Source organism: Panulirus ornatus, chromosome 50 (assembly GCF_036320965.1).
Source record: "Panulirus ornatus isolate Po-2019 chromosome 50, ASM3632096v1, whole genome shotgun sequence".
Taxonomy (NCBI): domain Eukaryota; kingdom Metazoa; phylum Arthropoda; class Malacostraca; order Decapoda; family Palinuridae; genus Panulirus; species Panulirus ornatus.
Window position 1 is genome coordinate 28,885,191 of NC_092273.1, and position 23,379 is coordinate 28,908,569.

Sequence of the window (23,379 nt, forward strand, 5' to 3'; positions counted from 1 at the left end):
ATGCAGTGAAAAGTTTTTACCATGTGTACGAGTAGGAAGAGAGGAAAGTGATTGGTTCTCAGTGAATGTCGGTTTGCGGCAGGGGTGCGTAATGCCTCCATGATTGTTTAATTTGTTTATGGATGCGGTTGTTAGGGAGGTAAATGCGAGAGAGGGGGAAGTATGCAGTCTGTTGTGGAAGAGAGGGCTTGGGAAGTGAGTCAGTTGTTCGCTGATGATACAGCGCTGGTGGCTGATTCGTGTGAGAAACTGCAAAAGTTGGTGACTGAGTTGTGGAAAAGTGTATGAAAGGAGAATGTTGAGAGTAAATGTGAATAAGAGCAAGGTTATTAGGTAGAGTAGGGTTGAGGGACAAGTAAATTTTGATGCCAGTTTGAATGGAGAAAAATTGGAGGGAGAGAATGCGCTGTGAATAGAGTGAGCTTGGGTAAATTGAGAATGAACGTGTGCGCATGCGTCCTTCTCTGTCGTTCCTGATGCTAACTCGTTAGCACGGGAAACGGCGAAAAAAGTATTTACAATATGTAAGACATGCAAGTTAGCTTCATTTGGTATATTTTGACGAAAATTCAAACTTCCTAGAGTGTACAAGTACCCGCAAAACTTCTAGACGTGAAGACCAGTTTTCGCATAACTTTCTCTGGTAAAGGATTATGACTGATAACTTACCTTCGATATAATACTCGATAAAGAATCTGCTACTAATCCCCTCTGATCTACGGTCATCAGCGTTGGAGGAATCACGAACACCATTGTCGAGTTCAGATTTTTTAACGGACGATCTCCGACGGCCAAGGATTCCTTCCGGTCTGAGCTCCTCCACTTGACTGCTCATCGTGTCTGCTCGCCACGCACTAACACATCGTCCCGGCCAACATCTCGTACAACCACTTAATATCACCACTTGGTGAAATAAGTATCACATATAAGGCTCACAGTCAGACTTAAGATACATTCAGTGGCAGTCTCTACTGATCATGGTATAAGCTCATTTTCCTCCGAGTTTGAAGCGTGAGTCACTTAATTCCTGTGTACGGTAATGGCGGATGCATAAATGCCAGGGATTATCTTGGTCCCTAACCGAGGCCAGTGACGCGGACCATGACTGTCTAAATAAGGCATTAAAAATCGTCATACTAACGGTGGCTATTAAGTTACAGTTCGTCATATAATCTATTAACATACACTGAAGAAATTCGTTCGAGATAGTGCACAACAAACATTTAGTTACACTTTCGCAAAATGCGTAATATTAATTATAAAAAAAAAAATGGCTGATTAATGTGAAGTAAAATACTATCGAAAATGAGTCATAAAATCCATGAAAACCTAACTCATTATGGTCATTGGACGACATTAAACTTTTCAAAGATAATTTTTCGTCTTGTACGTCATTTTTAAACTTGAGATTGCCTAAAAGGATACATGCTCATAATATATTATTTGAGAACAGTACAATCAGAAGTCTGACTTCTCAATCACCTGCACGAAGTATATGGAGATAAAGATGGATGGTTAAGTGGGTTATTGGCCTAACGACCGTCAAGGCCACTTACAGCTGCGAGCGTAAATATATAACCACAATTCAGAAAAGGCTGAGCAACTAAATATAGGTGTTCAACATAAATTATAGGAAGTTGTACGCTGTCATTACATACGATAAGATGAAGTAGAGCCTCAGTCGCTATTTACGTAAACACATACAAGACAACAACCGAGCGATACAGCCACCTGATTGGCTGAATTTGCGTCTCTATATTTATGGCATATTAACGACTGACCAAGATGGAAGAATGATGATAAATATTTTTTCCAAGGAATAACTGCGTAACTTTCTTAGCTTGTTCATGTTAAAACAAGTGAAACGTGGATCTTAACATCTGCCGGGGTACAGACATTGCTGGTTATTTCTATGTGAAAGTTTGTCAAAATGCACATCCGTAACTAATCTGGTCAGTACTGAAGTCAATCAGGAGCGACAGCAGCAATTACGATCCCAAACGAACGCTAATCAGCAGCAAGCTATAACTCATCCCTTGGGACACTGAGGGAAGGTTTATACGATCATGACTTTCATGTTTTAGTCTATTCAACTCTATCTTTTCATGTAGTCACTGTGCTCTATCAAAAGAATAAAAAAAAACGCAGTTTTAAAATATTTCAACAAATGCATGCTATATAAAGGTATTTCGTCGATAGTTGATATCATAAACTTACTACTTTACAAATTTTATCAACAATAAATTTATCCAAATTGTATAAACAATCACTAATATCAACATTATAATTCTTTGTGCATTCAATAATAGAAGATTCAGTGATATTTCTCGTGGTAATAGAATCTCTTAGAAGCAGTTAATTCCCATTTCAATTAAGAACTGAAGTTGTTGTTGAAAGGTAATGGTTCTCTTATCAAAAGTTTGTCATCTTTGTCCACTTCATTGCCATATATGTATGGACTTATCAAAACACATAAACAGAATTTTCCAGCAAGACCTATAGTGAGTTCAGTATGCTCCATCACAAAATGGTTAGTTTCTTTATTAAGCCCTTTAGTGGGTAAGATATCAAATTCTAATATCATGAACAATGTAGATTTAGTCAACAAGGTAAACAATATCATTGTTAATTTTGATTTCAAACTAGTTAGCTTTGATGTTTCCTCACTTCTCACAAAAGTTCCAGTTGATGACATTTTAGAATATTTATATGATGTCTTGGATGATATTCATTTACCTGTTTCAAAGTCTGCTTTCACTGGCCTGATAAAATTGTGTATAAAAGACTGTGTATTTCATTCAATGGAGATTATCATGCTCAAATTTGGTAAGGCAATGGGTAATCCTCTTTCACCTGAACTATGTAATCTTTATATGGATTTTTTTAAAACAAAATTACTAAAGGATATCTTACCTTCTAATGCAATTTGGTTTAGGTATGTAGATGATGTTCTTTGTGTTTGGCCAACAAATGAAAATTTACAAATATTTCTCCCCTTACTAAACAATTTAGTACCTTCCATCAAATTTACCGTAGAAAATGAAAATAATGGTATGTTACCATTTCTAGATTGCATGATCCATAGACAAGGACACAAGTTTAAGTTTCGCATATACAGAAAACCTACCAATGTATGCTCATATATCCATTATTACTCATCTCAACATGACAGAGTTAAATCATCATCATTTCAATCTATGTTCCTAAGGGCATTACGTATTTGCAGTCCAGAGTTTATTGATGATGAGTTTGAGAAGATATATTCTACTGGATGTAAGTTAAAGTTTCCTAGATCTTTCATTGATAAATCCCTTAAGTTAGCAAAGAAATCACTTTATAGAGTTGAGCCTAAACCTCCCATTGACACCAAGAATCTTTTAGTTCTCCCTTTTAATAATAATTTCACTTTGCTTCCCATGTTGCTTTAATCCTTTAATGTAAATGTTGCCTTCAGCAACAATAATAATATAAAGAATATCTTAATCAGGAATTCACCAAAAAATTCTCCTGGGTGCATCTACAAGTGCCATGTAGAAATTGTAATAAGTTTTATGTTGGGCAGACTGGGAAGGATCTTTCTGTTAGACTTAAGCAACATAAATATAGTATAAGAACGGAACAAGAATCAAATGCCTTGTTTAATCACGTTAAAAAGTATGATCATTGCACTGACTGAAGTAATGCCATCTCAGTTATTAACTCTAACTCTATTACCACAAGAAATATCATTGAATCTTCTATTATCAAATACACAAAGAATTATAATGTTGATATTAGTGATGGTTTATACAAATTGGATAAATCTGTTGTTGATAGAATCTGTAATATAATAAGTTTATGATACGTTCGTTGTCTGTCTTGGACAATTGCATGTTTACCAAATGGCGTCCTAGCTTCGTCTCTTCGATGTATATCAACTGACTTATATTTCTCTTTTGTGTCTCCCCTGATGATGTGATTACTACACGAAAGTGCACTTGGGAACTTATCGTGTTTCATTTTCCCCGTGGACTCTTAAGAATATACTTTTGAGAGAGAGAGAGAGAGAGAGAGAGAGAGAGAGAGAGAGAGAGAGAGAGAGAGAGAGAGAGAGAGAGAGAGAGAGAGAGAGAGAAATAATCCTATGGCCGTATTCCCCGCGTGTCGTTGAAGGCGACTAAATGGAATGAGGACGGGTGGCTGAATCCCCCCGTTGTACTTCAATATCTAAATGATGGAACAGAAGAAGGAGCCAGTCGGGAACTGCTCATGCTCCTCGACGGCTCAGGCTGGGGTGTCTGAATGGGTGAAGACGTCATCAAGATGGGAAGGAGAGATGGGGAGTAGGGTTGAGCACAGGAACCTGGATGTTCTGGCTCAGGGTGAAACGAAGCTCAAGGGTAAAGGGGAGGAATGGCTTGGAAGTGAATTAGGGGTAGTCATGGGTTGGTATGAGGGTAATAGCATAGGAAGGGGTATCACTACTCCTGAAATAGAGTTGTGGGAGTGTGTTAAAAAGTGTAAGGAAGTGAACTCCAGGCTGTTGTGGGTCAAAATGAATGTAGACTGCCAGCGATGGGTGATTATCACCTAGCTATGAAGGAAGGGTGATGAAAGGCATGTGTTTTAGATGCAGCTAAGTGAGTGTGTCAGCAGTATTGACGTACGACACCGGGTGTAATGATGGGTGATTTAGATGCGAATGTGACTCTTGAGGATATGATAGGGGGGGGGGGATGGTGTATTCAGTAATGAATTGAAATGGTGAACAGCTTGTGGAGTTGTGTGCTGATAAAGGATTGTAATTGGAAATACCAGGCTTAAAATGAGAGACATACACTACCAAACGTATGTGAGTAGGAAAGATGGCATAGGGCATCAGAGGATTACATACTAATGGATAGGCGTGCAAAAGAGACTTGGATGTGAATGTGCCGAGAGGGGCAGCTGGTGTAGGCGGTGAGAAGTGATGAAAGTAAATCAGTTTGGAAAAGAGACTTGAGCGAAGAAACACTTGGAGAGAATAAGAGAAGAAATACGAAACGTGACAGTAAACGAGTAAACTGGATGAGGAATATGAGGTATATAAGGAAGCAGTGCCAGCATGTGAGGGGAGGTGCATGTGACATGCGCAAGGTGGGAGATGGGCAGGTTAGAAAGGGGAGTGAGCGGGTGGTGGGATAAAGAAGTGAAGTTCCTAGAAAAAGAAAAAAACAGAGGAAAATAGGACGGTATCTACCGTGAAGGTGTGCAAATAAATGGAAGATGGGTCAGGTCAGTCCGGTGGCTCACAACAGCTTAGCATTAGTGTCAGGTCAAGTGTGGATGAGGCAGGGGAGACTATTAACAGCGTGCAAGTTGCCGTAGAAAGGTTCCAGATAACAATGTAAATGGGACAAGAATTGAATATTCCATATAGGCAATATAAGACCAACAGTAATGAATCAAAATTGCTAATAGTATGAGACATCTTGCAGGGCAGAAGAAGGGCTTGTACAGCAAGGTAAAACGGAGGGAAAGTTTACTGATCAACTAACGCAAATTAAGAGAATGTCAATATCAGAGATTAGGAAAGCTAATAGAAATTACCAACCTGGAATAACTTATGAAGCAAAAAAAATTGCCAAAGGATTTTTTCATATGTACAGAACGAAGGTTAGGGAGAAAATTGGACCTGTAAAATCGTATTCTGTGAGATTAAAATGTGTAGTTTTACATAACTTCACATCAGTATTTACACAAACGCATACAAACATTCCAGTTCCAGAGCAAATTTACAGGAGGGACGAAAGCGGGAAGCATTAAAAAAATTGATATTTTGAAACAAATATAACGATCCAAAGTAAACCGGAGTCCTGGGCCAGATGGAATGAATGGTAGGGTCTTGGAGGAATGTAAGGAGGAAGTGAGTGTTCCTTTGTTAAATGTTTAAACAGTCTCTTGAATCAGGCATAGTTCCTAAGCAATGGAGGACAGCAAATGTTGTTCCCATCTTTAAGAAAGGGGATAGATCCATTGCCTCTAATTATCGTCCTATTGTGGAGAAATTTCTCCAATCAATTATAGCGGACATAATACGCTATCCCTGGGGTTAGGGGAGAAAGAATACTTCCCACGCATTCCCCACGTGTCGTAGAAGGCGACTAAAGGGGACGGGAGCTGGGAGCCAGAAACCCTCCCCTCCTTGTATTTTAACTATCTAAAAGGGGAAACAGAAGAAGGAGTCACGCGGGGAGTGCTCATCCTCCTCGAAGGCTCAGATTGGGGTGCCTAAATGTGTGTGGATGTAACCAAGATGAGAAAAAAGGAGAGATAGGTACTATGTTTGAGGAAAGGAACCTGGATGTTTTGGCTTTGAATGAAACGAAGCTCAAGGTTAAAGGGGAACAGTGGTTTCGGAATGTCTTGGGAGTAAAGTCAGGGGTTAGTGAGAGGACAAGAGCAAGGGAAGGAGTAGCACTACTCCTGAAACAGGAGTGGTGGGAGTATGTGATAGAGTGTAAGAAAGTAAACTCTGGATTGATATGGGTAAAACTGAAAGTGGATGGAGAGAGATGGTTGATTATTGGTGCATATGCACCTGGGCATGAGAAGAAAGATCATGAGAGGCAAGTGTTTTGGGAGCGGCTGAATGAGTGTGTTAGTGGTTTTGATGCACGAGATCGGGTTATAGTGATGGGTGATTTGAATGCAAAGGTGAGTAATGTGGCAGTTGAGGGAGTAATTGGTATACATGGGGTATTCAGTGTTGTAAATGGAAATGGTGAAGAGCTTGTAGATTTATGTGCCGAAAAAGGACTGGTGATTGGGAATACCTGGTTTAAAAAGAGAGATATGCCTATGTATACGTATGTAAGAAGGAGAGATGGCCAGAGAGCATTATTGGATTATGTGTTAATTGATAGGCGCGTGAAAGAGAGACTTTTGGATGTTAATGTGCTGAGAGGTGCAACTGGAGGGATGTCTGATCATTATCTTGTGGAGGCGAAGGTTGTTTGTAGAGGTTTTCAGAAAAGAAAAGAGAATGTTGGGGTGAAGAGAGTGGTGAGAGTAAGTGAGCTTGGGAAGGAGACTTGTGTGAGGAAGTACAAGGAGAAACTGAGTACAGAATGGAAAAAGGTGAGAACAAAGGAGGTAAGGGGAGTGGGGGAGGAATGGGATGTATTTAGGGAAGCAGTGATGGCTTGCGCAAAAGATGCTTGTGGCATCAGAAGCGTGGGAGGTGGGCAGGTTAGAAAGGGTACTGAGTGGTGGGATAAAGAAGTAAGAGTATTAGTGAAAAGAAGAGAGAGGTATTTGGACGATTTTTGCAGGGAAAAAATGCAAATGAGTGGGAGATGTATAAAAGAAAGAGGCAGGAGGTCAAGAGAAAGGTGCAAGAGGTGAAAAAGAGGGCAAATGAGAGTTGAGGTTAGAGAGTATCATTAAATCTTAGGGAGAATAAAAAGATGTTTTGGAAGGAGGTAAATAAAGTGCGTAAGACAAGGGAACAAATGGGAACTTCAGTGAAGGGGGCTAATGGGGAGGTGATAACAAGTAGTGGTGATGTGAGAAGGAGATGGAGTGAGTATTTTGAAGGTTTGTTGAATGTGTTTGATGATAGAGTGGCAGATATAGGGTGTTTTGGTCGAGGTGGTGTGCAAAGTGAGAGGGTTAGGGAAAATGATTTGGTAAACAGAAAAGAGGTAGTAAAAGCTTTGCGGAAGATGAAAGCCGGCAAGGCAGCGGGTTTGGATGGTGGAATTTATTAAAAAGGGGGGTGACTGTATTGTTGACTGGTTGGTGAGGTTATTTAATGTATGTATGACTCATGGTGAGGTTCCTGAGGATTGGCGGAATGCTTGCATAGTGCCATTGTACAAAGGCAAAGGGGATAAGAGTGAGTGCTCAAATTACAGAGGTATAAGTTTCTTGAGTATTCCTGGTAAATTATATGGGAGGGTATTGATTGAGAGGGTGAAGGCGTGTACAGAGCATCAGACTGGGGAAGAGCAGTGTGGTTTCAGAAGTGGTAGAGGATGTATGGATCAGGTGTTTGCTTTGAAGAATGTATGTAAGAAATACTTAGAAAAACAAATGGATTTGGATGTAGCATTTATGGATCTGGAGAAGGCATATGATAGAGTTGATAGAGATGCTCTGTGGAAGATATTAAGAATATATGGTGTGGGAGGCAAGTTGTTAGAAGCAGTGAAAAGTTTTTATCGAGGATGTTAGGCATGTGTACGTGTAGGAAGAGAGGAAAGTGATTGGTTCTCAGTGAATGTAAGTTTGCGGCAGGGGTGTGTGATGTCTCCATGGTTGTTTAATTTGCTTATGGATGGGGTTGTTAGGGAGGTGAGTGCAAGAGTTTTGGAAAGAGGGGCAAGTAAGCAGTCTGTTGTGGATGAGAGAGCTTGGGAAGTGAGTCAGTTGTTGTTCGCTGATGATACAGCGCTGGTGGCTGATTCATGTAAGAAACTGCAGAAGCTGGTGACTGAGTTTGGTAAGGTGTGTGAAAGAAGAAAGTTGAGAGTAAATGTGAATAAGAGCAAGGTTATTAGATACAATAGGGTTGAGGGTCAAGTCAATTGGGAGGTAAGTTTGAATGGAGAAAAACTGGAGGAAGTGAAGTGTTTTAGATATCTGGGAGTGGATTTGGCAGCGGAAGTGAATCATAGGGTGGGGGAGGGGGCGAAAATTCTGGGAGCCTTGAAGAATGTGTGGAAGTCGAGAACATTATCTCGGAAAGCAAAAATGGGTATGTTTGAAGGAATAGTGGTTCCAACAATGTTTTATGGTTGTGAGGCATGGGCTATGGATAGAGTTGTGCGGACGAGGGTGGATGTGCTGGAAATGAGATGTTTGAGGACAATATGTGGTGTGAGATGGTTTGATCGAGTAAGTAATAATAGGGTAAGAGAGATGTGTGGTAACAAAAAGAGTGTGGTTGAGAGAGCAGAAGAGGGTGTTTTGAAATGGTTTGGTCACATGGAGAGAATGAGTGAAGAAAGACTGACCAAGAGGATATATGTGTCAGAGGTGGAGGGAACGAGGAGAAGTGGGAGACCAAATTGGAGGTGGAAAGATGGAGTGAAAAAGATTTTGAGTGATCGAGGCCTGAACATGCAGGAGGTTGAAAGGCGTTCAAGGAATAGAGTGAATTGGAACGATGTGGTATACCGGGGTCGGCGTGCTGTCAATGGATTGAACCAGGGCATGTGAAGCGTCTGGAGTAAACCATGGAAAGTTCTGTGGTGCCTGGATGTGGAAAGGGAGCTGTGGTTTCGGTGCATTATTACATGACAGCTAGAGATTGAGTGTGAACGAATGTAGCCTCTGTTGTCTTTTCCTAGCGCTATCTCACACACATGAGGGGGAGGGGGTTGTTATTCCATGTGTGGCGGGGTGGCGATGGGAATGAATAAGGGCAGATAGTATGAATTATGTATATGTGTATATACGTATATGTCTGTGTGTGTGTATATATATATATATATATATATATATATATATATATATATATATATATATATATATATATATATATATATATATATACGTTGAGATGTATAGGTATGTATCTTTGCGTGTGTGGACGTGTATCTATATATATATATGTGTATGTGGGTGGGTTGGGCCATTCTTTCGTTTCTTTCCTTGCGCTACCTCGCTAACGCGGGAGACAGCGACAAAGCAAAATAATAATACGGGAACACTTGGAGAATCATGATCTCATTAAGAATTCTCAATATGGGTTTACAAAAGGGAAGTCATGTCTCAGTAGCCATCTTTCCTTCCTTAATAAAGTATCTGAAAGTTGATCAGGCTAAGAGTTATGACATTGTATACTTAGATTTTGACAGAGTACTTCATATAAACGTTTACTTAGATATATAGCAGCACACGGCATCAGGGGTTGTGTATTTAATTGGCTCACTGACAGAAAACAGGATATACATCAACGAAGTTACATGGGACTGGTTTAATGCAGGCACTGGTGTTCCTCAGGGTTAGTCTTGGGACAGCTCTGATTTGTTATAAATATTAACGATATGGTTATGGGAAGAACCAGCGACTTCAGTAAATCTGCCGATGATATGAAAATAAGAGACCGTAATTGACTCAGTAAATTTGCCGATGATCTAAAGTAGATCATCAAAATGGGTAGGTACATGGAAAATGGAATTCAACATAAATAAATGCACAACACTTAGTGTGGGTAAAGACAGGAACAATGCTTACAAACTAGACAATATTATCATTGGTAAAACAGAATGGGATAGATTTAGGGTTACGGTAAGCAAGGATCTTAAGCCGCGGCAACAATGTAGTAAAGTGTATAATAAGGCTAACAGGATGTTAGGGTTCATTAGTAGGACTGTCAACAATAAAACTCCTAGAGTATTATTGCAACTTTATCATGCGTTGGTGAAACCACATTTGGATTATGCGGTACAGTTCTGGGCTCCATACAAATGCGAATGACAAAAGTGATCCCTGAAATTAGAAACTTCACTTATGAAGGAAGGTTAAAAATAATGAATTTATACTTACTCAAAAGGAGATCTCGAGGTAATACGTCTGGTTTTGAACTGGGTAAAGGGCATTAATGAAGGTAATATGAATAAAGTTCTTACAATGGCGCCACCGGATAGGACATGAAATAATGCATTTAAATTAGAAAAAATATTCAGGTCGGATGTGGGAAAACACTGATTCAGGTGTAGGGTAGTAGGTCGCTGGAACACGCAACCCAAGTCCAGTAGTCTCCGGAGGCTAGAGGAAGCTAGGAACGAAGGTTGACTGTGTTTATGTGTTCTGGTGGTTGGTGGACAGACTCAGGACCCACCTAGCATGGGTCAGCAGACCTCTTGCAGTGTCCTCACTTCTTGTGTTCTTGTGTATAAAAGCGGTCGAAGATCGATGAAGCTTCAGGAGTTGATAAAGAGGGCAAATGAGAGTTGGGGGTGAGCGAGTATCAGTCAGCTTTAGGGAGAACAAGATGTTGGTTAACGGTGTGCGAGAACAAGTGGAAACATCGGTGAATGTACCAAATGGGGAAGTGGTTACATATAGAGATGAAGTGTGGAGACTGAGTGAGTATTTTGAAGGACAAATGAATGTGTGTGATGATAGGATAGCAGATGTAGAGTGTCTGGGGTCGGGGACTGTATGCTCCACACAGAAGCTACAGGAAATAGTAGCTAGGCTTAAACGGCAGGTCCATGCCATGAGTGCTTGAGGCACATACACCAGACGGCTCATGCGAAAAGTGGCCACAGACGAAATGTCTGTACAACCTAGAGCCGGAAGTAACACAAGTCGAGAAGCTGGTTGAAGAAAAGTTACAGAATTGGATTTTAAATTCCACCAGAGGGAATGCGACCCCTGTAGGCGGCAGCAGATACGGAGCAGCTACAGCCAGGAGCAACGTGTGCAACACCTGCACAAAACCTCAGGTTTGAGGGATCAGATTTTGCGATGTTTCCATTGTGGGATTTCCGGGACAGTGGGTCCACAATGTGGGATTTCCGGGATAGAGTGGGTTCACAATGTGGGATTTCCGGATAAGAGTGGGTTCACAATGTGGGATTTCCGGACAGTGGTTCACCAATGTGGGATTTCCAGGATAGAGTGGGTTCACAATGTGGGATTTTCAGGATAGAGTGGGTTCACAATGTTGGATTTCCAGGATAGAGTGGGTTCACAATGTGGGATTTCCAGGATAGAGTGGGTTCACAATTGGATTTCCAGGATAGATGGGTTCACTAATGTGGGATTTTTCCGGGGATAGAGGTTTCACAATGTGGGATTTCAGGATAGTGTTTCACAATGTGGGATTTCCGGGATAGTGGGTTCACAAAGTGGGATTTCCGGGATAGTGGGTTCACACTGTGGGATTTCCGGGATAGACTGAGTTCACAATGTGGGATTTCCAGGATAGTGGGTTCACAATGTGGGATTTCCGGGACAGTGGCTTCACAATGTGGGATTTCCGGGATAGTGGGTTCACCATGTGGGATTTCCGGGATAGTGGGTTCACAATGTGGGATTTCCGGGATAGAGTGGTTTCACAGTGTGGGATTTCCGGGATAGTGGCTTCACAATGTGGGATTTCCGGGATAGTGGGTTCACAATGTAGGATTTCCGGGATAGTGGGTTCACAATGTGGGATTTCCGGGATAGTGGCTTCACAATGTGGGATTTCCGGGATAGTGGGTTCACAATGTGGGATTTCTGGGATAGTGGGTTCACAATTGGGATTTCCGGGATAGAGTTCACAATGAGGGATTTCCGGGATAGTGAGTTCACAATGTGGGATTTCCGGGATAGTGGGTTCACAGTGTGGGATTTCCAGGATAGTGGGTTCACAATGTGGAATTTCCGGGATAGTGAGTTTACAGTGTGGGATTTACGGGATAGTGGCTTCACAATGTGGGATTTCCGGGATAGTGGGTTCACAATGTGGAATTTCCGGGATAGTGGGTTCACAATGTGGGATTTCCAGGATAGTGGGTTCACAATGTGGGATTTCCGGGATAGTGGGTTCACAATGTGGGATTTCCGGGATAGCGGTTCACAATGTGGGATTTCCGGGATAGTGGGTTCACAATGTAGGATTTCCATGACAGTGGGTTCACAATGTGGGATGTCCAGGATAGTGGGTTCACAATGTGGGATTTCCAGGATGGTCGGTTCACAATGTGGGATTTCCAGGATAGTGGGTTGACAATGTGGGATTTCCGAGATAGTGAGATCACAATGTGGGATTTCCAGGATGGTCGGTTCACAATGTGGGATTTCCAGGAGAGTGGGCTCACAATGTGGGATTTCCATGACAGTGGGTTCACAATGTGGGATTTCCGGGATAGTGAGTTCACAATGTGGGATTTCCGGATAGTGGGTTCACAATGTGGGATTTCGAGGATAGTGGGTTCAAAATGTGGGATTTCCGGGATAGTGGCGTCACAAGCTGGGATTTCCGGGATAGTGGTTTCACAATGTGGGATTTCCGGGATAGTGGGTTCACAGTGTGGGATTTCCGGGATAGCGGGTTCACAATGTGGGAGTTCCAGGATAGAGTGGGTTCACAATGTAGGAACTCCGGGATAGTGGGTTCACAATGTGGGATTTCCAGGATAGTGGATTCACAATGTGGGATTTCCAGGATAGAGTGGGTTCACAATGTGGGATTTCCGGGATAGTGAGTTCACAATGTGGGATTTCCGGGATAGTGGGTTCACAATGTGGGATTACCGGGATAGTGGGTTCACAATGTGGGATTTCCGGGATAGTGGGTTAACAGTGTGGAATTTCCGGGATAGTGGGTTCACAATGTGGGGTTTCCAGGATAGTGGGTTCACAATGTGGGATTTCCGGGATAGTGGGTTCACAATGTGGGATCTCCAGGATAGTGGGCTCACAATGTGGGATTTCCGGGATAGTGGGTTCACAATGTGGGATTTCTGGGACAGTGGGTTCACAATGTGGGATTTCCGGGATAGTGGGTTCACAATGTGGGATTTCCGGGATAGTGGGTTCACAATGTGGGATTTCCGGGATAGTGGGTTCACAATGTGGGATTTCCAGGATAGTGGGTTCACAATGTGGGGTTGCCGGGATAGAGTGGGTTCACAATGTGGGATTTCCGGGATAGTGGGTTCACAATGTGGGATTTCCGGGATAGTGGGTTCACAATGTGGGATTTCCGAGATTGTGGGTTCACAGTGGGATTTCCGGGATAGTGGGTACACAATGTGGGATTTCCGGGATAGACTGGGTTCACAATGTGGGATTTCCGGGATAGACTGGGTTCACAATGGGATTTCGGGGTAGTGGGTTCACAATGTGGGATTTCCGGGATAGTGGGTTCACAATGTGGGATTTCCTGGATAGTGGGTTCACAATGTGGGATTTCCGGGATAGAGTGGGTTCACAGTGTGGGATTTCCGGGTTAGTGGCTTCATAATGTGGGATTTCCGGGATAGTGGGTTCACAATGTGGGATTTCCGGGATAGTGGGTTCACAATGTGGGATTTCCGGGATAGTGGGTTCACAATGTGGGATTTCCATGATAGAGTAGGTTCACAATGTGGGATGTCCGGGATAGTGGGTTCACAATGTGGGATTTCCGGGATAGTGGGTTCACAACGTGGGATTTCCGGGATAGTGAGTTCACAATGTGGAATTTCCGGGATAGTGAGTTCACAATGTGGGATTTCCGGGATAGTGGGTTCGCAATGTGGAATTTCCGGGATAGTGGGTTCACAGTGTGGGATTTCCGGGATAGTGGGACCACAATGTGGGATTTCCGGGATAGTGGGTTCACAATGTGGGATTTCCGGGATAATGGGTTCACAATGTGGAATTTCCGGGATAGTGGGTTCACAATGTGGGATTTCCGGGATAGTGGGTTTACAATGTGGGATTTCCGGGATAGTGGGTTCACAATGTGGGATTTCCGGGATAGTGGGTTCACAATGTGAGATTTCCGGGATAGTGGGTTCACAATGTGGGATTTCCGGGATAGTGGGTTCACATTGTGGATAGTGGGTTCACAATGCGGGATTTCCGGGATAGTGGGTTCACAATGTTGGATTTCCAGGATAGTGGGTTCCCAATGTGGGATTTCCGGGATAGTAGGTTCACAATGTGGGATTTCTAGGACAGAGTGGGTTCACAATGTGGGATTTCCGGGATAGTAGGTTCACAATGTGGGATTTCCGGGATAGTGGGTTCACAATGTGGGATTTCCGGGATAGTGGGTTCACAGTGGGATTTCCGGGATAGTGGGTTCACAATGTGGGACTTCCGGGATAGTGGGTTCACAATGTGGGATCTCTAGGATAGAGTGGGTTCACAATGTGGGATTTCCGGGATAGTGGGTTCACAATGTGGGATTTCCAGGATAGTGGGTTGACAATGTGGGATATCCGTGATAGAGTGGATGATATCGTTTTGGCTAAGAGGCTCATGTTATTGCAAGGATGAATCGAAATGGTTTGACGGTAGAAAACGCGATAAAGAAACAGTAAGAAAATGTGTTGTTGCACTTGAACTCAACGATTACCGCTTCCCTATTCGGTTATGTTGTACAGGTAAGACTTCTGAGAGAAATGTTCAGCGAGAGAAACACAACAAGAGTTGAGGACGAGAGGAAGTGAGTTGATGTAGTAATGAATCATCAGGGTAAAAGAGATGGGCTGGAGGCTGGAGGAAGACCATTTGAGGAGAGAGAGAGAGAGAGAGAGAGAAGGCGATGGGGCAATACCGCTAGGGTCATCAATAACGATAGGCTGAAAATATGTCATTCCATTAACGACTATTCCAATGAAATGACCGGAAATAGACTGCAACTGAAACAGAAAAAGATACATTAAGTCGTAAAGCCTGCAATATCGAGGGGTCATAGCGAATATTGACCAAAGTCCTAGGCTAAAAGAGAAGGAACAAAGGTGAGTCGTAAAAATCAGACTGAACTTCAAAGAAGACAATCAGGTGTGTTCAATCAAATTTTGAAGACTTTCCAGAGCAGAAATGAATGAAATAAACAGATCTTTATGCTTTAAGGGAAGGGCTACACCTCAGAATGCTTTCAAGAGAGGGAGAAGTATGTCTGTCGTGAGGTTCACAAGAAGCAAGACACAGCGGTGGGTCAGAGGCAAACTCCCTTGGGTCACTAGCAAGTGTGACATGTAGACCACAAACCTAGCCCATCTGCTCCCAGGAGAGACTTTGGTCTTGGGCAAGGAAAATTAGGGGGCATGAAGACTGAAGGTGGGAAAACCACCAGCAGCAGAATATGACGAAAATAAAATATGAGGAAAAGAACGAGTTTATCGGCTAATGAATCAGACGGAAAGGTGAAGAGAAGCCGATTTACCGATGTTCGTGATGCTTCGGCTCGAGATTCCAAACGATTTAGCCATTTGAAAATGACGTCAAATCAGCTCACTTCTCTCTTTTTTCATAAATACGTGCTTGACTCTACGAAGAACAGCTTTGAATCAATTCCGAGCAGGGATGGTGGTGGAATGAGATGTGGGAGAAGGATGGTTCCATGACAAGCTACGCTGTACGTCAGACAAGAGGGACGCATCACACGATAATGTCTGGTTTCTCTTCAAGCGAAAATCCCCCAATATGATTTACAATAAGTTCTTGTTACAGTTTCTACACCAGCTTGTTTACTGCTAAATTATAGTATTTCTTCATCAAAGTATTATGTTAGGTAATTCTTACTCTAGAAAGAGAGAAGAAACTAGAGATATATACTTCACAAAGTCTCATTAAAATTCTTAAGTGTTACTAGCTCTGTTTACACTTATCTAGGATTATTACATTAGCTTCCATGATCGAAGAACAGTAGACAGTTATTAGAATTATTTTCGATCTTGTACTTTATATTTTATAGGACCTTCCTGTAAATGTTATTTTTTCTTACTTTCCTTAAGTCAAAATGGTAAACATACCTGCAAGACGACTAAATACTCTAATGTTCAAAGCGATTTTGACTCTGCTTCCAGACGCCAGGCGTCACCGTTTCACAGCAAGACGCAATTGCAGTCTGAGGGGCAGCAGCAACACGCAGCTCGGGCCATGCCAGTACGTTTGCCTGCATGATCTGTTAGGCTTCTTACACCCCAGGTGTTACAATCATGCAGTAAGACGCACATCCCACTTGCTACTATCAGATACGAGAATTGCCCTAAACCTAATGTTGTCAACATCATGTACAATCCATGAACAAGTGCACAGGTATGCAAGCTAATGACTTAGTCATCCCATAGCTATGTACACAATTTCTATATTACTGTAACGCAACCAACGTGAAAATATTGATCAATTACTATAATGTTCACCATTACATACATAATGTATGACAACACAGTATTACTGCAGTTCATCAAGTATATAACTTTACATCACTAAATCTTCGTCATTACACACATAACGTACGTCTGGGGTAAACCATGGAAATGTCTGTGGGGCCTGGATGTGGATAGGGAGCTGTGGTTTCGGTGTTTTATTCTATTAACCAATTTGGAGTCATTATTGTTGGTCCTATATTGCCTATATGGAATATTCAATTTTTGTCCCATTTTCATTGTTGTCTGGAATCTTTCTACGGCAACTTGCACGCTGTTAATAGTCTCCCCTGCCTCACCCACACTTGACCTGACACTAAGCTGTTGTGAGCCACCGGACTGACCTGACCCCACATCACCCGCACTGCTTGGTCCATATGACCTCACCTCACCTTCATTTAGTCTCACCCAATCAACACAAGCAAGGTATCAACGTAGCCCCGCAAAGTTGGCCTTACGAAAGTCGAGAACGAACATTTCATTTTCCTTCCTATTCACATCCTTCATTAAACTGAATCTTATTTCTTGCACCAAGACAGACCCTGCCTCAAACTATGAGACACACCACAGAATATGACAGCCATCACACCCACCCTAACCCTACACCAAGTCCCCTGGAACTAACTGGCCTCGTTAAGCCTAAAGTAAATTTATGTGGTCAAGTTACATGAATTTCAGATCAAGGGAGACCAAGCCCTTGAGTGGCACTGTTATCATCCTGGATTATCTTGTTATCGTAACCGTACGAGCATAATGAGGAAGAGGTTGATATCACCTTTTAACTCCATTCTTGTTTAGTTTTTTCGTAATTCCACGAATACTATAAAGTGTTATATTTGATTAATACGGCTGTACTGACGTCTTGGAAGAGAAATAAAGCAGTAAATCAGACTGAGGGAAACTTCGAGGGAGGGAAGAGACAGATGACCACAATTTATGACCCAGTACCTAACTACGATGTCTCCAGAAGTAAAGTACCAATGCCATTACTAAATATCCACAAACTCAATGTGCCAAGTTTCTGGAATGTCGAAAGAAAATTTAAGTAGCATCCGACGAAGACTTCACTTTACAGAAACATCCGTTCCATCTTTTCAACTAATATACAAATATGTCCATTGTAGCTAATGTCAAATGTAGTTAATTTACTTTCTTCCTTGACTGATGCCTCATTAACAACTGTACTACTGCACTTTCCATATAAACACGAGTCGCACCAGCACGTCTGCACCGTGAGCACCAACCATCACTTCAACAGTTCCAATACACTTCCATTCACTATATCACAGCAACGCTCAATGCGTACATTTACTCCTCAGCTGCCCTGCCTGGCCCTTATACTTGAAAAAATAATGTCATGATTAGTTCAGGTCGGTGGACGTGCGACCCTGTGTGCTCCGGTAGACCAACAATGGCAGTTTTGAGGTTACAAGCTGTAGTGTTCAGTACAGTCTGCTGAAACTGTACTAAAATACATATCTAATTAAGGTCGGTTTCTCGCATGACAAAATACATGAGTAGATCAATCTTCACTCAATTCAGTACAGGATATAAAGATTTTAATCCGTGAAATGAAGAAATGGGCGACATTAGCAGGTAGGAAAGATTTACCTAAGATGGGTTCCGAGACTAAATTTGCAAACACCAAAATGGGATCGAGAAATATGTGTATCGCAAGACCTCGTAGGGAAGGTTGCCGAGCACTGTGCCTGACCCCTAACGTAAGAAAACATTTAACACATCCCAGACCTTTACAACAATGAAAATCTGTGATGAACGAATACGTAAATTGCACGTCAGCTTAGTTTGAACGTCGTTATCCAGTTCAACAACAAAAATGCTATCTCAGTCATTTGAACAGACTGGCCGAGGTGATTTTAACAAGCAGGGAATAACAACATCCAGTGATCTTACTAACGAATATGTTTTACGACCTTTTCAAACATATATCATGTATGTTCTTTACGTATCTATAAATTGCTATATGAAGAAGAATGCATGATGTTTCATGCTCCCGAGGCTGGATGCTTATGTGGGCTTTAAGCCTATCGCCTGTCACTCATTTCGGCCATCAACGTTAAGTTATAACCACCAGTAGAAAAATCCTGAAACACCTGAGTTTAAAAGACAATCATCATGAAACCATATACATTATCACTACATTAAAGTCCCTTCCTTTTTCCACGTCACAAATGTATCAATTCTTCACATTAAGAAATGTGGACTCACGTGCCACAGTTAGGCTTCCTACTACCTTCTCCCCCTTTTCGTGAAACTTCTATAATTAGATGCGAGTTTGGAACTCCCCCAAGCCCAGCCCGGGATGTCATGTAGTTCTTCGTCAATATAAAAACTGGATAAGAAACAGATCAGCCTCCATAACCTCTTCCGAACCGCTCCGCCCACTACGTACATTTTAGTTGCACATTAGATGACGGAGCGTAGCATAACCTACACCTTATTATGAAGCAACAAAGGTCAGTACAGATAACCTAACACTGGAGGGTCTCCCTTATCTCCTGAGTCTATGGGCCTTCCTCCGCAGTCTTAACACTCACAATACACGAGATAAAACCCATCACTCCCAGGTCCGGGTTATCGCCCAACGAAGATGATGACAGCGATAACAGGGGCTGCCCACCACTAGCTGGCAGGTTGGTCATGTAACAACTCACTCTCTACTTGAACTCGGCTCTTTCAACGAGAGAGAGAGAGAGAGAGAGAGAGAGAGAGAGAGAGAGAGAGAGAGAGAGAGAGAGAGAAAAAAAAAATTTTAAAAATAAGCCCATTCATATCTTTTTTGAATATGCCTAACATATAACCCATCATTACAGTAACTAGTTTTGGACAAAAAACACCTAATACAACGACCGTCTCTACACAATAGCTCAATTGTTTACCAGTTAAATCATCTTATTCCAGTATAGGTTCCTGACGATTTGCCTGGTATGCCTAGCTCGTATATACACTCTCGTAAAGAAGACATAATACATTAATGGGACATATTTGCTTCCTCGGGAGAAAGATATCTCAAAGCCATTCACAATGATGAGCATGGAAAGGACGCTTGGAGAAGCGGTTCCAGGATGGTACGGGAGATAAAACACAAAATACTTTGTGGTTTCAGTGCATTATACATGACAGCTGGAGACTGAGTGTGAACGAATGTGGCCATTGTTGTCTTTTCCTAGCGCTACCTCGCGTGCATGCGGGGGGAGGGGGTTGTCATTTCATGTGTGGCGGGGTGGCGACTGGAATGAATAAAGGCAGACAGTATGACTTATGTACGTGTATATATGTATATGTCTGTGTGTGTATGTATATGTATACGTTGAGATGTATAGGTATGTATATTTGCGTGTGTGGACGTGTATGTATATACATGTGTATGTGGGTGGGTTGGGCCATTCTTTCGTCTGTTTCCTTGCGCTACCTCGCTAACGCGGGAGACAGCAACAAAGTATGATAAATAATATAAATATACTTTTTAATTGGGCAAGGGGTCATACGTGCATCGACGTGTACAACCTTGAACACATGGTGGTATTATATTTTTTTCCCATTGCTGGCAGCTTTTTTAACGATCAACCACTGAGTAGTATATACAATCATGCGTTAAGTATATAATCACTGTTTATCTATATGTACTTGATCACGTTTCTCGAGCTATTTTCTTTGTATTCTAAAGTCTTGGGTTGTTTGTGGGGGTAATTAATAACTACCTTAGGCTTGTTTAGACGAGTTCAGCTCGTGCTGGGCTTATGAAGACGGAGACAATTTGTTTGGCTTGTTTATACAGGTACAGCTCATGGTAGGCTTGTTGAGACGGGTACAACTCGTGCCGGCTTGTAGACACGGGTACTACTTGTGTTGGGCTTGATGGGTCCAGCTCGTACTGGGCTTGTTGAGACGGGTACAACTAGTGCCGGGCTTGTAGACACAGGTACTACTTGTGTTGGGCTTGTTGATAGGTCCAGCTCGTACTGGGCTTGTTGAGACGGGTACAAATCGCGTTGGGCTTGTTGAGATGGGTACAGCTTGTGCCGGGCTTGTTTGCACCGGTACAGCTCTTACTTAGACTTGCTGAGACAAGCATGCTAGGCTTGTTGAGACAAGTATGCTAGACTTGTTGAGACAAGTATGCTAGACTTATTGAGACAAGTATGCTAGACCTATTGAGACAAGTATGCTAGACTTGTTGAGACAAGTATGCTAGACTTATTGAGACAAGTATGCTAGACTTGTTGAGACAAGTACGCTAGACTTGTTGAGACAAGTATGCTAGACTTATTGAGACGAGTATGCTAGACTTGTTGAGACAAGTATGCTAGGCTTGTTGAGACAAGTATGCTAGACTTGTTGAGACAAGTATGCTAGACTTGTTGAGACAAGTATGCTAGACTTGTTGAGACAAGTATGCTAGACTTGTTGAGACAAGTATGCTAGACTTGAGACAGGTATGCTAGACTTGTTGAGACAAGTATGCTAGGCTTGTTGAGACAAGTACGCTAGGCTTGTTGAGACAAGCATACTAGGCTTGTTGAGACAAGTATGCTGGACTTGTTGAGAAAAGTATGCTAGACTTGTTGACAAGCATGCTAGACTTGTTGAGACAAGTATGCTAGACTTGTTGAGACAAGTATGCTAGACTTGTTGAAACAAGTATGTTAGACTTGTTGAAACAAGTATGCTAGACTTGAGACAGGTATGCTAGACTTGTTGAGACAAGTATGCTAGGCTTGTTGAGACAAGTACGCTAGGCTTGTTGAGACAAGCATACTAGGCTTGTTGAGACAAGTATGCTGGACTTGTTGAGAAAAGTATGCTAGACTTGTTGACAAGCATGCTAGACTTGTTGAGACAAGTATGCTAGACTTGTTGAGACAAGTATGCTAGACTTGTTGAAACAAGTATGTTAGACTTGTTGTTGAAACAAGTATGCTAGACTTGAGACAGGTATGCTAGACTTGTTGAGACAAGTACGCTAGGCTTGTTGAGACAAGCATACTAGGCTTGTTGAGACAAGTATGCTGGACTTGTTGAGAAAAGTATGCTAGACTTGTTGAGACAAGTATGCTAGACTTATTGAGACAAGTATGCTAGGCTTGTTGAGACAAGCATGCTAGGCTTGTTGAGACAAGTATGCTAGACTTGTTGAGACAAGTATGCTAGACTTGTTGAGACAAGTATGCTAGGCTTGTTGAGACAAGTATGCTAGACTTGTTGAGACAAGTATGCTAGGCTTGCTGAGACAAGTATGCTAGACTTGTTGAGACAAGTGTGCTAGGCTTGTTGAGACAAGTATGCTAGACTTGTCTCAACAAGTATGCTAGACTTGTTGAGACAAGTATGCTAGACTTGTTGAGACAAGTGTGCTAGACTTGTTGAGACAAGCATGCTAGGCTTGTTGAGACAAGTATGCTAGACTTGTTGAGACAAGTATGCTAGACTTATTGAGACAAGTATGCTAGGTTTGTTGAGACAAGTATGCTAGACTTGTTGAGACAAGTATGCTAGACTTGTTGAGACAAGTATGCTAGACTTATTGAGACAAGCATGCTAGGCTTGTTGAGACAAGTATGGTAGACTTGTTGAGACAAGTATGCTAGACTTGAGACAAGTCTGCTAGACTTGTTGAGACAAGTACGCTAAGCTTGTTGAGACAAGTATGCTAGGCTTGTTGAGACAAGTATGCTAGACTTGTTGACAAGCATGCTAGACTTGTTGAGACAAGTATGCTAGACTTGTTGAGACAAGTATGCTAGGCTTGTTGAGACAAGTATGCTAGACTTGTTGAGACAAGCATGCTAGGCTTGTTGAGACAAGTATGCTAGACTTGTTGAGACAAGTATGCTAGGCTTGTTGAGACAAGTATGCTAGACTTGTTGAGGCAAGTATGCTAAGCTTGTTGAGACAAGTATGCTAGACTTGTTGAGACAAGTATGCTAGACTTGTTGACAAGCAAGCTAGACTTGTTGAGACAAGTGTGCTAGACTTGTTGAGACAAGCATGGTACGCTTGTTGAGGGGTTCAGCTCGGGCTAGTCAAAACGAGTCGACTCAGACCTTGCTTGCTGAGACAGAACTAGTTCATTCTAGCTTGTAGGGGCGGAGAGGTAAATAAGATGCTTGTTAACAAAGAAACAAGTCACATAAGGCTTGACAGAAAGAGCTCGTTCAGCTATATGATGTTTTAATGAAATGTATTCCGTAAGTGCAGTCGTATTTGACTAAAAAAAAAAGTTAATAAAGCAGTTCACAAAAAATTCCTACATTAATCTTAGAATAGAATTCAAATTAAACTTTATCAGCGAACCCTACAAATGTGTATATAGCGCCGTATTTCTGACGTTATCTTTTTCCGAAATGTGTCTGCCTGGGCATTAAGACGAGACATGGGGTGCAAGCATATCTATCAAATAAAGGAAATTACCATATATATATTAAAACCCAATTAGACTATCTAAATAACAATGAAACAGGACCTAGATGAATCACCTGATCTAATAATTATGAACTGAAGCAACAGTAAGAATGACCTTAATGAGAAA

The 23,379-nt window shown here is 41.9% G+C and overlaps 1 protein-coding gene across 2 annotated transcripts in view; it reads right to left on the reverse strand.

Annotated features, from left to right (window-relative positions):
- LOC139764699 (epidermal retinol dehydrogenase 2-like) overlaps window positions 1-23,379 on the reverse strand; it is a 111,457-nt gene that overhangs the window by 87,731 nt on the left and 347 nt on the right. The window contains exon 1 of one of the 2 annotated variants that reach the window (XM_071691587.1): window positions 670-872. The exons of the other annotated variant lie outside the window; for it this stretch is intronic. Within the exon in view, the coding sequence (XP_071547688.1) occupies window positions 670-835 (166 nt within the window). The 5' untranslated portion in view covers window positions 836-872. Of the gene's footprint in view, window positions 1-669; window positions 873-23,379 lie in introns of those variants that run through there. 2 annotated transcript variants of the gene reach the window in all.